Source organism: Rhinoderma darwinii, chromosome 5 (genome assembly GCF_050947455.1).
Source record: "Rhinoderma darwinii isolate aRhiDar2 chromosome 5, aRhiDar2.hap1, whole genome shotgun sequence".
Lineage (NCBI taxonomy): Eukaryota > Metazoa > Chordata > Amphibia > Anura > Rhinodermatidae > Rhinoderma > Rhinoderma darwinii.
Genome location: NC_134691.1, coordinates 14,553,720 through 14,568,255, shown reverse-complemented (window position 1 = coordinate 14,568,255; position 14,536 = coordinate 14,553,720). Strand labels below are relative to the sequence as shown.

Here is a 14,536-nt window from a genome sequence, read left to right as displayed (position 1 = left end):
CTGTGCCAGTCACTACACTAGACCACTACACCAATGCCTCTACCCTGTGCCAGTCACTACACTGGACCTCTACACCAATGCCTCTACCCTGTGCCAGTCACTGCACTGGACCGCTACACCAATGCCTCTACCCTGTGCCAGTCACTACACTGGACCACTACACCAATGCCTCTACCCTGTGCCAGTCACTACACTGAACCGCTACACCAATGCCTCTACCCTGTGCCAGTCACTACACTAGACAACTACACCAATGCCTCTACCCTGTGCCAGTCACTACACAGTCACTGCACTGGACCGCTACACCAATGCCTCTACCCTGTGCCAGTCACTACACTGGACCACTACACCAATGCCTCTACCCTGTGCCAGTCACTACACTGAACCGCTACACCAATGCCTCTACCCTGTGCCAGTCACTACACTAGACAACTACACCAATGCATCTACCCTGTGCCAGTCACTACACTGGACCGCTACACCAATGCCTCTACCCTGTGCCAGTCACTACACTGAACCGCTACACCAATGCCTCTACCCTGTGCCAGTCACTACACTAGACAACTACACCAATGCCTCTACCCTGTGCCAGTCACTACACTGAACCGCTACACCAATGCCTCTACCCTGTGCCAGTCACTACACTAGACAACTACACCAATGCCTCTACCCTGTGCCAGTCACTACACTGGACCGCTACACCAATGCCTCTACCCTATGCCAGTCACTACACTGGACCACTACACCAATGCCTCTACCCTGTGCCAGTCACTACACTGGACCACTACACCAATGCCTCTACCCTGTGCCAGTCACTGCACTGGACTGCTACACCAATGCCTCTACCCTGTGCCAGTCACTACACTGGACCGCTACACCAATGCCTCTACCCTGTGCCAGTCACTACACTGGACCCCTACACCAATGCCTCTATCCTGTGCCAGTCACTGCACTGGACCGCTACACCAATGTCTCTACCCTGTGCCAGTCACTACACTGGACCTCTACACCAACGCCTCTACCCTGTGCCAGTCACTACACTGGACCGCTACACCAATGCCTCTACCCTGTGCCAGTCACTACACTAGACAACTACACCAATGCCTCTACCCTGTGCCAGTGACTACACTGGACCGCTACACCAATGCCTCTACCCTGTGCCAGTCACTACACTAGACAACTACACCAATGCCTCTACCCTGTGCCAGTCACTACACTGGACCGCTACACCAATGCCTCTACCCTATGCCAGTCACTACACTGGACCGCTACACCAATGCCTCTACCCTGTGCCAGTCACTACACTAGACCACTACACCAATGCCTCTACCCTGTGCCAGTCACTACACTAGACAACTACACCAATGCCTCTACCCTGTGCCAGTCACTACACTGGACCGCTACACCAATGCCTCTACCCTATGCCAGTCACTACACTGGACCGCTACACCAATGCCTCTACCCTGTGCCAGTCACTACACTGGACCGCTACACCAATGCCTCTACCCTATGCCATTCACTACACTGGAACGCTACACCAATGCCTCTACCCTGTGCCAGTCACTACACTAGACCACTACACCAATGCCTCTACCATGTGCCAGTCACTACACTAGACCACTACACCAATGCCTCTACCCTGTGCCAGTCACTACACTGGACCTCTACACCAATGCCTCTACCCTGTGCCAGTCACTGCACTGGACCGCTACACCAATGCCTCTACCCTGTGCCAGTCACTACACTGGACCACTACACCAATGCCTCTACCCTGTGCCAGTCACTACACTGGACCGCTACACCAATGCCTCTACCCTATGCCAGTCACTACACTGGACCGCTACACCAATGCCTCTACCCAATGCCATTCACTACACTGGACTGCTACACCAATGCCTCTACCCTCTGCCAGTCACTACACTAGACAACTACACCAATGCCTCTACCCTGTGCCAGTCACTACACTGGACCGCTACACCAATGCCTCTACCCTCTGCCAGTCACTTCACTGGACCGCTACACCAATGCTTCTACCCTGTGCCAGTCACTACACTGGCCCACTACACCAATGCCTCTACCCTGTGCCAGTCACTACACTGGACCGCTACACCAATGCCTCTACCCTGTGCCAGTCACTACACTGGACCACTACACCAATGCCTCTACCCTGTGCCAGTCACTACACTGGACCACTACACCAATGCCTCTACCCTGTGCCAGTCACTGCACTGGACCGCTACACCAATGCCTCTACCCTGTGCCAGTCACTACACTGGACCGCTACACCAATGCCTCTACCCTGTGCCAGTCACTACACTGGACCCCTACAGCAATGCCTCTATCCTGTGCCAGTCACTGCACTGGACCGCTACACCAATGCCTCTACCCTGTGCCAGTCACTACACTGGACCACTACACCAATGCCTCTACCCTGTGCCAGTCACTACACTAGACAACTACACCAATGCCTCTACCCTGTGCCAGTCACTACACTGGACCGCTACACCAATGCCTCTACCCTATGCCAGTCACTACACTGGACCGCTACACCAATGCCTCTACCCTATGCCATTCACTACACTGGACTGCTACACCAATGCCTCAACCCTCTGCCAGTCACTACACTAGACAACTACACCAATGCCTCTACCCTGTGCCAGTCACTACACTGGACCGCTACACCAATGCCTCTACCCTCTGCCAGTCACTTCACTGGACCGCTACACCAATGCTTCTACCCTGTGCCAGTCACTACACTGGCCCACTACACCAATGCCTCTACCCTGTGCCAGTCACTACACTGGACCGCTACACCAATGCCTCTACCCTGTGCCAGTCACTACACTGGACCACTACACCAATGCCTCTACCCTGTGCCAGTCACTACACTGGACCACTACACCAATGCCTCTACCCTGTGCCAGTCACTGCACTGGACTGCTACACCAATGCCTCTTCCCAGTGCCAGTCACTACACTGGACCGCTACACCAATGCCTCTACCCTGTGCCAGTCACTACACTGGACCCCTACACCAATGCCTCTATCCTGTGCCAGTCACTGCACTGGACCGCTACACCAATGTCTCTACCCTGTGCCAGTCACTACACTGGACCTCTACACCAACGCCTCTACCCTGTGCCAGTCACTACACTGTTTGCCCATTCACTTCAGAATACAATAACTTATTCCTCTCACCCACAAAGCTCTCCCCAGTGCTGCACCTCCTTACATCTCCACCCTCATCTCTGTCTACCACCCTACCCGTGCTCTATGTTCTGCCAACCATCTAAGGCTAACATCCTCCATAATCCGAACCTCCCGCTCCCGTCTCCAGGATTTGTCTTGTGCTGCCCCAGTCCTCTGGAACGCTTCACCCCAGACAATAAAATGAACCTCCAACCTCAACCGGTTTAATGGTGCCCTGAAAATATCTCTTCATTCTCTTTAGGCAGGCCTATCATGACTTTCCTTTACCCCCCCCCCCCCCCATTACATTATTCCTCAGATCACGACCCCTCAATCAGCAGCATCCTCCACACTCCTTGCACCCTGTCCGTCATACACGGATACCGGCTGGTGACGGCTCATGCAGCTTTATGTACCACGCCGTGTGTATAAAACATGGCAGGAGCGTTGTACTGAAGAAGCTCTTTTTACATTTTCCTTATAGATCGTAAGCTCTTGTGATCAGCGTCCTCACTCCTCTTGTATGAATTGCGATCAGTTTTGTCACTATGTAATGTGTGATACATCCACAATCCGCTTCTTCTTTACCTGCCGCTTTCTTTAGCTTTGCGCTTCTCCTCGATGTATCTGTGAGTTTCTATTCTACTTTCCGGAGTGTAATGTGACGGCTGCTGCCAGAACTCCTTGTCCTGGTGGTTTTCCTTTTCGGCCCCGTCCCCTGTGCTCAGTCCAGGACAGTTTTCTTTGTTTTCCGCAGTTTCAGGTCTGGAAAATAATAATCAACAGGTAGATCTTATCTTTCTATATCACCATCCACTGTCCTATACCACTTCTCACTATGTCATACATTATATCTGGATAAATAGTATTACAAAGGCATATAAAAAATACTAAAGGGGTTGGCGGCTTTGGGAAACCGTTTTCCATATGACGCGGGTGGCTAGCTTTCTTTTGGGGGCCTAAATAATGGAAAACTGCCTTATAGGAGATATGTTCAATAGCAGGGTCAGCCCCACAGAGCCCCCATAACACTGCAACAGAAGGCCCCACAGAACCCCCATAACAGTAGCAGCCCCACAAAGCCCCCACAGCAGTGACAGCCCTACAGAGCCCACAGAACAGTGCAACAGCAGTTCCCACAAAGCCCCCATAACAGTGCCAGCCCCACAATAGTGCCAGATCTACAGAGCCCCCATAACAGTGCCAGCCCCACAAAGCCCCCACAACAGTGCCAGATCCAAAGAGCCCACATAACAGTGCCAGTCCCCCAGAGCCCCCATAACAGTGACAGCCCGACAGAGTCCCCACAACAGTGTTAGAACCAGAGACCCCACAATAGTGCCAGCCCCACAGAGCCCCCACAACAGTGCCATCCCCAAAGAGCTCCCATAACAGTGCTAGCCCATGAGGAACTCCCATAACAATGCCAGAACCACAGAGCCCCCATAACAGTGCAAGCCCTGCAGATCCCCCACAGCAGTGCCAGTCCATGAGTCTCCCACAACAGTGCCAGACCCACAGTGCCCCCACAACAGAGCCAGACCCACCGTGCCCCCACAACAGTGCTAGCCCCACAATGCCCCCATAACAGTGCTAGCTCCACAGAACTCCCATAACATTGCTATCTCCACAGAGCCCGTCACGCTGACTGCTACTTGCCCTCTCAGAAGTGATAGCCATATGGTCTTTTTAATTGTGACAGCCACATGCTCCCACAACAATGCAGTCGCTACATAACCCTGCCAGCCGCAGTGGCTCAATAACCTCCATAACAAGGCCAACTCTACTATGCAGCAGCATAACGTCTACCATGTGAGTGGTATACATGGGCACAAGCGCCCACATACACAATGCTTGCAAGAAGTAGCTGCGGTGACTCCAGACTGCTGCTCGACACTTTATGATTTAGAGACACATAATCTGGGATCTAGTGAGGGCGACTAAGTCACCAGGGCACAGGACACAAGGGGCGTACAGAGACGCCGCCATATTATCCAGAACAGAGATCCACTGCAGAGAGAAGGTGTCACCATGTAGGACCCGTCCGCTGACTACGACGGGCGCCGTGTAATGCTTCACTGCAGGGAGACAGAGAACTTGCCAAACAAACTCTGAGACAAAGTCGCTGACTGTGGAAATGTGCGACCATCTGCAGCTCCCACAACGCCTGTCGCCTGCGGGGAATCTCCGAAGAGCTGGAAAAGCAGCCAAGCAAATCTCCCTCTGTCCTAACAACCAATTTCTCTCCTGGGTCTCGGGAGATTTGTAATGCAGCAGAGATTTGGGATGTCTCGGGCCGCAGAGCACTTCACAAAAAAGTTATTTTTCTTCTTTCTTTGTGCATGACCTTCAACATAATAATAATTTCAGTAGAATTTGATTGAACGGGGTCTCCGCCTGCATTTCTATGGCAGAAAGAGGGAGAGCGCGGCTTATGTTACGTTTCCTTGAGCTGAAGACCTGACTGAGCGGCTGTAGGGACATTGACATTCCCACTGAAAAGACTGAGGTTGTTAGGCAAAGCATCCATAGCAACCAGACTGTCAGACATGACTTTGCTGTTTAGCTCAAAGCAGGACTGTGCCGACTGCAAAGCAACAGATACGCAGCGTGGCAGAATTCTTATCAGACTGTCCCTCATCTGTCTCCGCTTAGGCTGCGTTCACATCTGCGTTGTGGCCTCCGTTCTAGCGTATCTGTCAGAGGACCATAAGAACGGAAGGTAACATTTAGAAAAAAAAAAACATTGATTTCAATGGGTTTTATTTTTGCATCAGTTGTGATCAGTTCCGTCAGGTTTCCATTTTTTTGACAGAAGACTGTAGTCTGCTGCGCTATTGATTCTGTCGTTAAAACTGAAACCTGACGGAATGGTGACGAACGGAAACCATTAGCAATGTTTCCGTCGCCATTGATATCAATGGTGACTGAAACGGAAGCTGTGGTTTCAGTTTGACTTTCCGTTGCGGGGTTCACCCGGCGGAAACCTCAGACGGAACCCCGGAACGGAAAGCCAACGCTGATGTGAACAGGCCCTTAGGCTTCGTTCACATCTGAATCAGAGTTCCGTTCTGACGTCCTGTCGGAGCTTCATGTCAGAACGGAACCCTGACTGAAACAAAACGGAAACCATGGGTTTCCGTTTGCATCACCATTGATTTCAATGGTGACTGATCCGGTGCAAATGGTTTCCGTTTGTCTCTGTTGTGTAAGAGTTCCGTTTGACGGACGCAATACCGTAGTCGACTGCGCTATTTATTCCATAAAAATGACAAAACCCTTAAACAACGGTGACAAATGGAAACCATTTGCATCAGATCCTGCACCATTGAAATCAATGGTGATGCAAACGGAAACCTGTGGTTTACGTTTGGATTCCGTTCACGGGTTCCCCTGATGGAAAGCTCAGACGGAAACCATGAATGGTGCCCTGATGCAGATGTGAACGAAGCCTTACTGTGATATTAATCATATTTTTTGTAAACAGAAGTTAAAGGAACACTCCGGCAAAAGTAAAACAGTGTGATATGGCTAGAGCAGGACCTGAGCAATGTCTTTGGTATTTCTAAATGCAAAATAACTCTCCTCTAGGATGAAAAAAACTGTAGTAAGTCAATAGGTGGCACTAGAGAGACAGTTTTCTTCCTTCTGGAGGAGATCTATTTTGCATACCTTTCCCAGCAAGCATTGCTGCTACCAGCTGGATCTCCGCAATGTAGCAGGAATGTAATGAATAATAAATCCCTGTAGTGTAAACCCTGTGGATTTTTTCGCAACAGAATTCTGTGCGGAAATTTACAGTGCAGCATTTACAGTAGCAGCAGAGTGGATGAGATTCAGAAAATCTCACGCCCACGCTGCGGATTACAAACCGCAGCGTAAACGTTAATATATTGACCTGCGGTGCGGCATTTAATTCCATAGCATGTCAATATATGCTGCGTTTTTGTTGATTTTCCGTTGCGGGTTTTCCACATTGAATTCAATGGGGGTGCAAAACCCGCAACAGAACGCCCGGTGTTGCGACTTTTCGGGCGCATTCGCAGCGATTACGCCACAAAAATCGCAACTACGGAAAAATATTAAATAAATCATATTTACCCATATTTGCCCTCCTTCTTCCTGTAGTCCGGCCTCCTGGGATGACATTGCATCACATGTGATCGCTGCAGCCAATCAAAGGCTGCAGCTGTAGTCACATGGGATGATGTTACATACCATGTGATCACCGCTGCTATGCTCACATGGGCTGCAGCGTCATCCAGGGAGGCCGCGACCTACGTAAGTATGAGCAGTTTGTACCGCTGTCTTCTGCAGTGGAAATTCCGTCCGGAAAAACGCACCACAATGTGGTGCGGTTTTCGGACGGAATGTACTGCGGGTAACAGGTCGGATATGCCGTGTGGTTTTTACGCAGCGTATCCGTCCCATCGGGACCCGGCCTAATAGAACCTTCTCATTGAAATTCCTTCATTTTGTATCTGGAGTCATCTGTATAATAATAACAATGAATTTGTAGGATAATTTTAAAAAAACACAAAAAAAAAAACAAAACACACTAACCCAAACTACTACAGAAAGTGTGGACCGGTGGAGACTTTTAGGGTATGTTCACACGGCCTATTTTCGGCCGTTTTTTGGGCCGAAAAACACCCGAAAAATCGGAAGCAGAACGCCTCCAAACATCTGCCCATTGATTTCAATGGGGAAACGGTGTTCTGTCCCAACGGCCGTAAAAAACGCAGCGAAAATCGCGAGTGGCACAAAAAACGTCTGAAAATCAGTAGCTGTTTTCTCTTGAAAACCGCTCCGTATTTTGAGATGTTTTTGACTCTGCGTGTGAACATAGCCTTAGGAGGCTGGCTCTAGGACGACTACTGGGAACTAATACTAATGTCAGTTCTGGCCAGGAATGGTGTACAGGTGTGGCCCTAGTATTCGGAGATCATGTTATAGCATGGGGGGGTTCATTTCACATTCTGCATCAGGCAACAGAAAGGCTACAGACAAATAAGACGGAACCTGTTCCACGTACAATGTATTATTGATGTCCGTATACCAGCGGCCATCGAAGCCAGGGTTCCTCCCTTGTACTTGCTGGCGGTCGGGCTGCGGGGCGGAGGACTTGCTCTGGGCCTCTCGTCTCTCCCCGGCTCTCTTCAGCAGATAAGCCTCCTCTTGTTCTGTGATTTGTTGCTGCACTTGGTGGTAATCCTGCAGGGCCCGGATCCGCTCCGAACGCTCAATCTCCTTCCCGTCCAGCCACTTCAAGACAAAGCAATGTCGGAATCTCAGCTCCCGTGAGTGGAAGGAGGAGAAACAAATAATCACAGCAGAAATCTAATCTGCAATGTTATATTAATAACGCAGATGAGAGCCGTCGAACATGAACTCTGGTGAACCGCAGCTCCACGACAAACCGGAGCAGAGGGAGGAATTCAGAAAAACAATGACAGGAGGCTCAATAGAGGGTAAACCTTGGCGAAACGCCATTGAAAAGTAATTCCATTCACTGCTCATGTTTAAGCAGTTTTACGTAACGATTAATCATTGTATAATGAAAAGTTCTGCAACTTCCTGAGGCCGGGATCCCACGGGTTTGGATACGCTGCGTAAAAACGGCGAAGCGTAACCGACCTGAAACCCGCAGCACCTTCCACCCGAAAATCTGCACCACAATTTTTTGGGGTCAGAATTCCAAGCGGGTTCCAGGACAAATATGCTGCGTACTTCTATGCAGTGTGTCCGCCCTGTGTGAGTATAGCCTAATATACAGTGTTTCAGGTCCTCTGCTTGCTGTCAGTATATGGAAACATTGTCGTTTTCATGCTCATTTTTGGACCATGTAATATATGTAATGTAATATACACCACAGGTTGATACTGAATAACATCTGTGCATAGGAACTATTTTTATGTTACAGGAATTGTCCAGAATTAGATAAAAGGGTTAATTTTTTTTTCTCTCCACAAAACAGCGCCACTCTTATCCATAGGTTTTGTCTGGTATTGCAGTCAATGGGCGATGTATGTCACTGTGTATATATATATATATAGATCTATATATACACATTGTCAGAGACTACCGTCAGAGGGATACCTCAGGAGTATGTCCCGTACACTGCAATGTGAACAGAGCCTAAAGTCAAACAAGCTGTAATTCTGCAGTCATTGTTCCGGGTGACTACAACCCTCATCATTTCCCTCTTCCTAGTCCTTACCTTCAGCTGCAGGAGTGTAGCCACCACGTATTTCCGGTAGCCATCAAACTGAGCACAGGGGTTTCCAACCAGGTAGAGTTCTCGGAGGTGAACGTTGTGTTTCAGGCTGTGGATACCGGACACTTCCCCCACAAAATTCACTGTCAAATCCAACTTCTGTAGAGATTCACAGCCTGATGGATGGAAATTCTGTAGTTATGTATAGTAAGGTCACGACGGACCGGCTCAAAAGGACCACCACCAGCAGCCCGGTATATAGTTCAGCTGTTATCACCAGGGAAGCTGTGGGGGGCCACATATTTACCCCGCGGCAGCCGGTGCAGAAGAAATGACTTGTTACAGTGCGCCCATTAAAGGGAACCTGTCATCCCCATAGGGAGACATCTGTCAATCAGCAGAGAGTGGGAGGAGCTAGCGGTAGCTTACGAATACGCCGGACTCCTGTCTGGAGACGCTGCCCAGACTCTGCATGCGACGGCAGTATCATGTGAATTACAGGTTCCCTTTAACCCCTTCCCTCCACAACCATTTTTGTTTTTTAATTTTCGTTTTTTTCCTCCCCACCTTCCAAAAGCCATTTTTTTTGCGGGATGAGTTATGGTTTTTGTTGCCACCATTTTGGGGTACGTGTGACTTTTTGATCACTTTTTGGTCCATTTTTTTGTGCGAGATGAGGTGACCAAAAAGCAGCAATTCTCGTTTACCCGATAATTGGCCGATGCAAAAGGGCATTTATCCTGTGAGCCCGCTCCATACTTCCCCTTCCTGGCTATGATGTAACCCTACGTCAAATGTCAGGAAGGAGTTAAAGAGGACCTATTGTTTTTCCTGACATGTCTGTTTTCATAAATACTTGTATTCCCCATGAAATAATAATTCTGGAGCATCATTTCTTAGAACTTTACATAGTGCCGTTCCTCTGTTACTCCTCCTGGAAATTTATTAATAAATTGTCAAATGGGCTTGTCCCTACACAGTCCTAGATTGTGAGCACTGATTGGACATTGTCAGACATTGTAGGGACACCCCATATTAGGCCCTATTCACATTATGTTTTAGCCTTACCTTTAGCGTGTATGCCAGGAAAGCTCCCGTCGCACACACTAACTATGACCACAGGACTCCATTAGCTCGATGGATGCCAAAAGAATCGGACTTGTAAATTTCGGTAAATAATGGTTTACATACCTCTATATATGTGTTTTTAACATGGAAGCCTATGGGTGACGTATGTTACTGTATGGTAAATTCCACAGCCATCTGTTTAATATATACAACACGAGCTCTTAAATAGCTTTTCATGACGTATCCCTTAAACATATCTTACAATAGTCTGTGGGTGACGGAAGCCTGTGTTATGCTTCCATCACAATCTACGTTTAATTTATAGATCAGGAGCTTTTCCTGGCGTATACAATAAAAGTAGACCAAAAACGTAATGTATTCATTGCTAGGAGGAATAACAGAGGGGTGGCACATAGAGTTCTAAGAAATGATGTGCCAGAAGGCTTAAAGTGTCAGGTCGGACCTTTTCCACCACTTCGTAAGTGGAGCGAGGGGGAAAAAAAAATGTAATAAACAAGTTGCGCTCTACACAACTCTGAAGACTCGCCAACTTTACCCGACTCCTATCTTGGAAAAAGTGAAGCAGGTACTTCATAAATGGCGCTCAGTCAAATTTTATCTATGTATATACACCAGACAGCTGGCATAAATACATTGATGCATCTCCCCATACATCTCCAAGTCCCATGCTTTCCTCTACAGTACATGATAAAATTCACTGCCTGCAGCCACCACTAGGGGGAGCTCAGTGCAAGTGAATTTATACAGCTATAATTTCTAAAAATCTCTATGCACTGAGCTCCACCTTGTGGTGGCTGCAAGTAAATGCTATGGTTCTATGTTGGGTAGCAAGAGGAGTTCAGGGCCGTGTCGCCCTCTCACCGAGGGCCCTTGTAGCTGTGGCATGTTCTGCCTTTACGGCGAGTACGGCACTGACCTCTATGGCTGTGTGAAGGGAAGCAGGGTGTTTGGAGCTTTGTATCAGAAAAACAAAGCTCAGACCACCAGGGCCGCCATCAGGGGGGTATTAGGGGTACTACTGTAGGGGGCCCGGCCAAACTTAATTGAAAGGGGGGCCCGGCAACTGCCGCGACTTGCCTTTGGTAGAAAAAAACAGGCCCCTGCAATGGGACCTGTTCTTTTCACCAAAACAATGCCGTGAGCTGCTGGCCCCACTCTCGTCAAACACCGCTGTGAAACACCGCCCGCTTGCGCCCGCCGGCAAGAGGGAAGCGGTGCGCACGCACCATAAGAAAATCGCCGAACTACAACTACTGGCAAGGACAGCCACACAAGGAGAGCGGCGCACAGACTAGTCGTCTCCTCCTCCTCCAGAGCGTAGCTGCGTAAGGAGAGGGGGAGGAGTCCAGTTGTTGCGTGGCGGCAGGAGTTCTACGATCCCCGGCATTTTCTGGAGCCTGGAGGTGAAGGACTGGACATCTGGACTGAAGACATCGCCTGACGTGGACTGGAGTGGGAGCAGCTCTTCTGACAGTGAGTAAAGTGTCTCAAAGTGCTGATCATGTATGGCCCTGTTCACACAGAGTATTTTGCAGGCCGAAAAAATCTGCCTCAAAATTCCTTAAAGAATTTTGAGGCAGATTTTGACCTGCCCACACTATCTTGCCGCGTTTTTTGCTGCGTTTTTTGCCTGCTGCGATTGAGGACAGCAGACAAAAAACGCAGCGAAAAATGCATTTTCTGCCTCGCACTGTTTTCGATGGGAGGTCATTGGCGGAACCGCGGCAAGAAAGGACGTGCTGCTTTTTCTTTTTTCCGCGACTGGCTCCCATTGATTTCAGATTAAATCAATGGGATGCGGTTTTGGAAGTTTTTTGGTGCTGATTCTGACGCAGTGTCAATATCAAGGCCCAAAAACTCTGAACTGGGCCTTATTGTTGGGGCTTATTCAGACGAACGTGTAATACATCCGTGCAACGTCCGTGATTTTCACGCGCCTCGCACGGACCTATGTTACTCTATGGGGCCGTGCAGACTGTCAGTGATTTTCGCGCAGCCGCCATCATTATGACACTCTGTTTGTATGTTTGTAGCACGTGGTGCTTTTCTGTTTTCATTCATAGTTTATACGGCTGCGGAAGTGCTGGGCGTGATTTTCACGCACCCATTGACTCCAATGGGTGCGTGATGCGCGAACAATGCACAAATATCGGACATGTCGTGAGTTTTACGCAGCGGACACACGGACACACGCTGCGTGAAAATCACTGACAGTCTGCACTGCCCCGTAGACTAACATAGGTCCGTGCGAGGCGCGTGAAAATCACGCACGTTGCACGGATGTATTACACGTTCGTCTGAATAAGCCCTAACAATAAGGCCCAGTTCACAGAGTTTTTGGGCCTTGATATTGACTCGGACACTGCGTCAGAATCAGCACCAAACAACTTCCAAAACCGCCTCCCATTGATTTAATCTGAAATCAATGGGAGCCAGTCGCGGAAAAAAGAAAAAGCAGCACGTCCTTTCTTGCCGCGGTTCCGCCTCTGACCTCCCATCGAAATCAATGGGAGGCAGAAAATGCATTTTTCGCGGCGTTTTTTGTCTGCTGTCCTCAATCGCAGCGGGCAAAAAACGCGGCAAGATAGTGTGGGCAGGTCAAAACCTGCCTCAAAATTCGGTGCGCGGTTCCAGGCGGACGCAGGTGCGCGGGTGGTCGCAGGTGCGTGCGGTCGCGGGTGCGCCCTCGTGAATGCGCACACGCGGAAGTTTGCGGGTGCGCGCGATTGGTCGCGCAGGCGGGCGGTGTTTGACGGCCACCATGACGACCTCCATGACGACCCCCATGACGGCCCCCATGACGGCCCCCATGACGACCCCCATGACGACCCCCATGCTACCCAGGGCCGCCATCAGGGGGGGTATTATGGGTACTGATGTGAGAGGCCCGGCCAAACCTAATTGAAAGGGGGGCCCGCAGCTCACGACATTCTTTTGGTGAAAAAAACGGGCCCCATTGAAGGGGCCTGTTTTTTTTTCTACCAAAGGCAAGTCGCGGCAGTTGCCGGGCCCCCCTTTCAATTAGGTTTGGCCGGGCCTCTCACATCAGTACCCCTAATACCCCCCCTGATGGCGGCCCTGGGTACCATGATATAGTGCTGGACGGAGTACCGTTAACAGGCGGTGCCACGGTAGGGGGGCCCAGAAAATTTAGCTGTAGGGGGCCCTGAAATTCCTGATGCCGGCCCTGCAGACCACTATACAGATATAAAATGATTCAGCGCACTCACCTTCCAGATTTTCAATCTTTTCAATGTTGTTCAAGGCTAAATTTAAGTATTCCAGTTTCTTCAGACGGCCAACATTTTCTGCAATATAAGAAGAATTTGGGGCGCAGGAACATCAGATGGTGACAGATTTGTAAACAGGAAGCCGGCCTGGCAAGACATGCTGGGAATTGTAGTAGCACAAGAAGAAAGCGACCTACTAGTGCAATACACCTACCTATTTTGGGGATGAGGTTGTTCTGGAGATAGAGGATTTTCAGCTCTTTGCACCACTTATCCAGGTGATCGATCCTCTCCAGATCTTGCTGGTGAAGGGAAATTTCTTCCAAGGAGAAGATCTCACAGTTGTTGTGCTCGGCTCGTCTTCTGATCAAGTCTTCAGTAACTGCGGAATAAAAAAAGTTCAAATCAGCAGCTCATCCCATGTGTCAAGTGGCTCCGAAGACGTCAATGTCGGAGTGCGGGGCCCCTTCAGCTCTCGTGGATATTTTCCATTCTACTCGGACAGCCGTGTATGGGTTATAAGGAGTATATAGCGGGTACACAGATCTCCGAGCACAGCCGTGTATGGGTTATAAGAAGTATATAGCGGGTGCACAGCTCTCCGAGGACAGCCGTGTATGGGTTATAAGAAGTATATAGCGGGTGCAGAGGTCTCCGAGCACAGCCGTGTATGGGTTATAAGAAGTATATAGCGGGTACACAGATCTCCGAGCACAGCCGTGTATGGGATATAAGAAGTATATAGCAGGTACACAGCTCTCCGAGGACAGCCGTGTATGAGTTATAAGAAGTATATAGCGGGTGCACAGCTC

General features: G+C 49.5%; 1 protein-coding gene across 1 annotated transcript in view; it reads right to left on the bottom strand.

Moving 5' to 3' along the window:
* Positions 1 to 3,772: 3,772 nt before the first annotated feature.
* DNAAF11 (dynein axonemal assembly factor 11) overlaps positions 3,773 to 14,536 on the bottom strand; it is a 75,907-nt gene continuing 65,143 nt past the window's right edge. Inside the window, exons 2-6 of the mRNA XM_075827935.1 lie at positions 13,939 to 14,106; positions 13,725 to 13,802; positions 9,409 to 9,581; positions 8,224 to 8,453; positions 3,773 to 3,953 (exon numbers count right to left, since the gene is read on the bottom strand). Of these exons, the coding sequence (XP_075684050.1) occupies positions 3,773 to 3,953; positions 8,224 to 8,453; positions 9,409 to 9,581; positions 13,725 to 13,802; positions 13,939 to 14,106 (830 nt within the window). The remainder of the gene's footprint in view (positions 3,954 to 8,223; positions 8,454 to 9,408; positions 9,582 to 13,724; positions 13,803 to 13,938; positions 14,107 to 14,536) is intronic.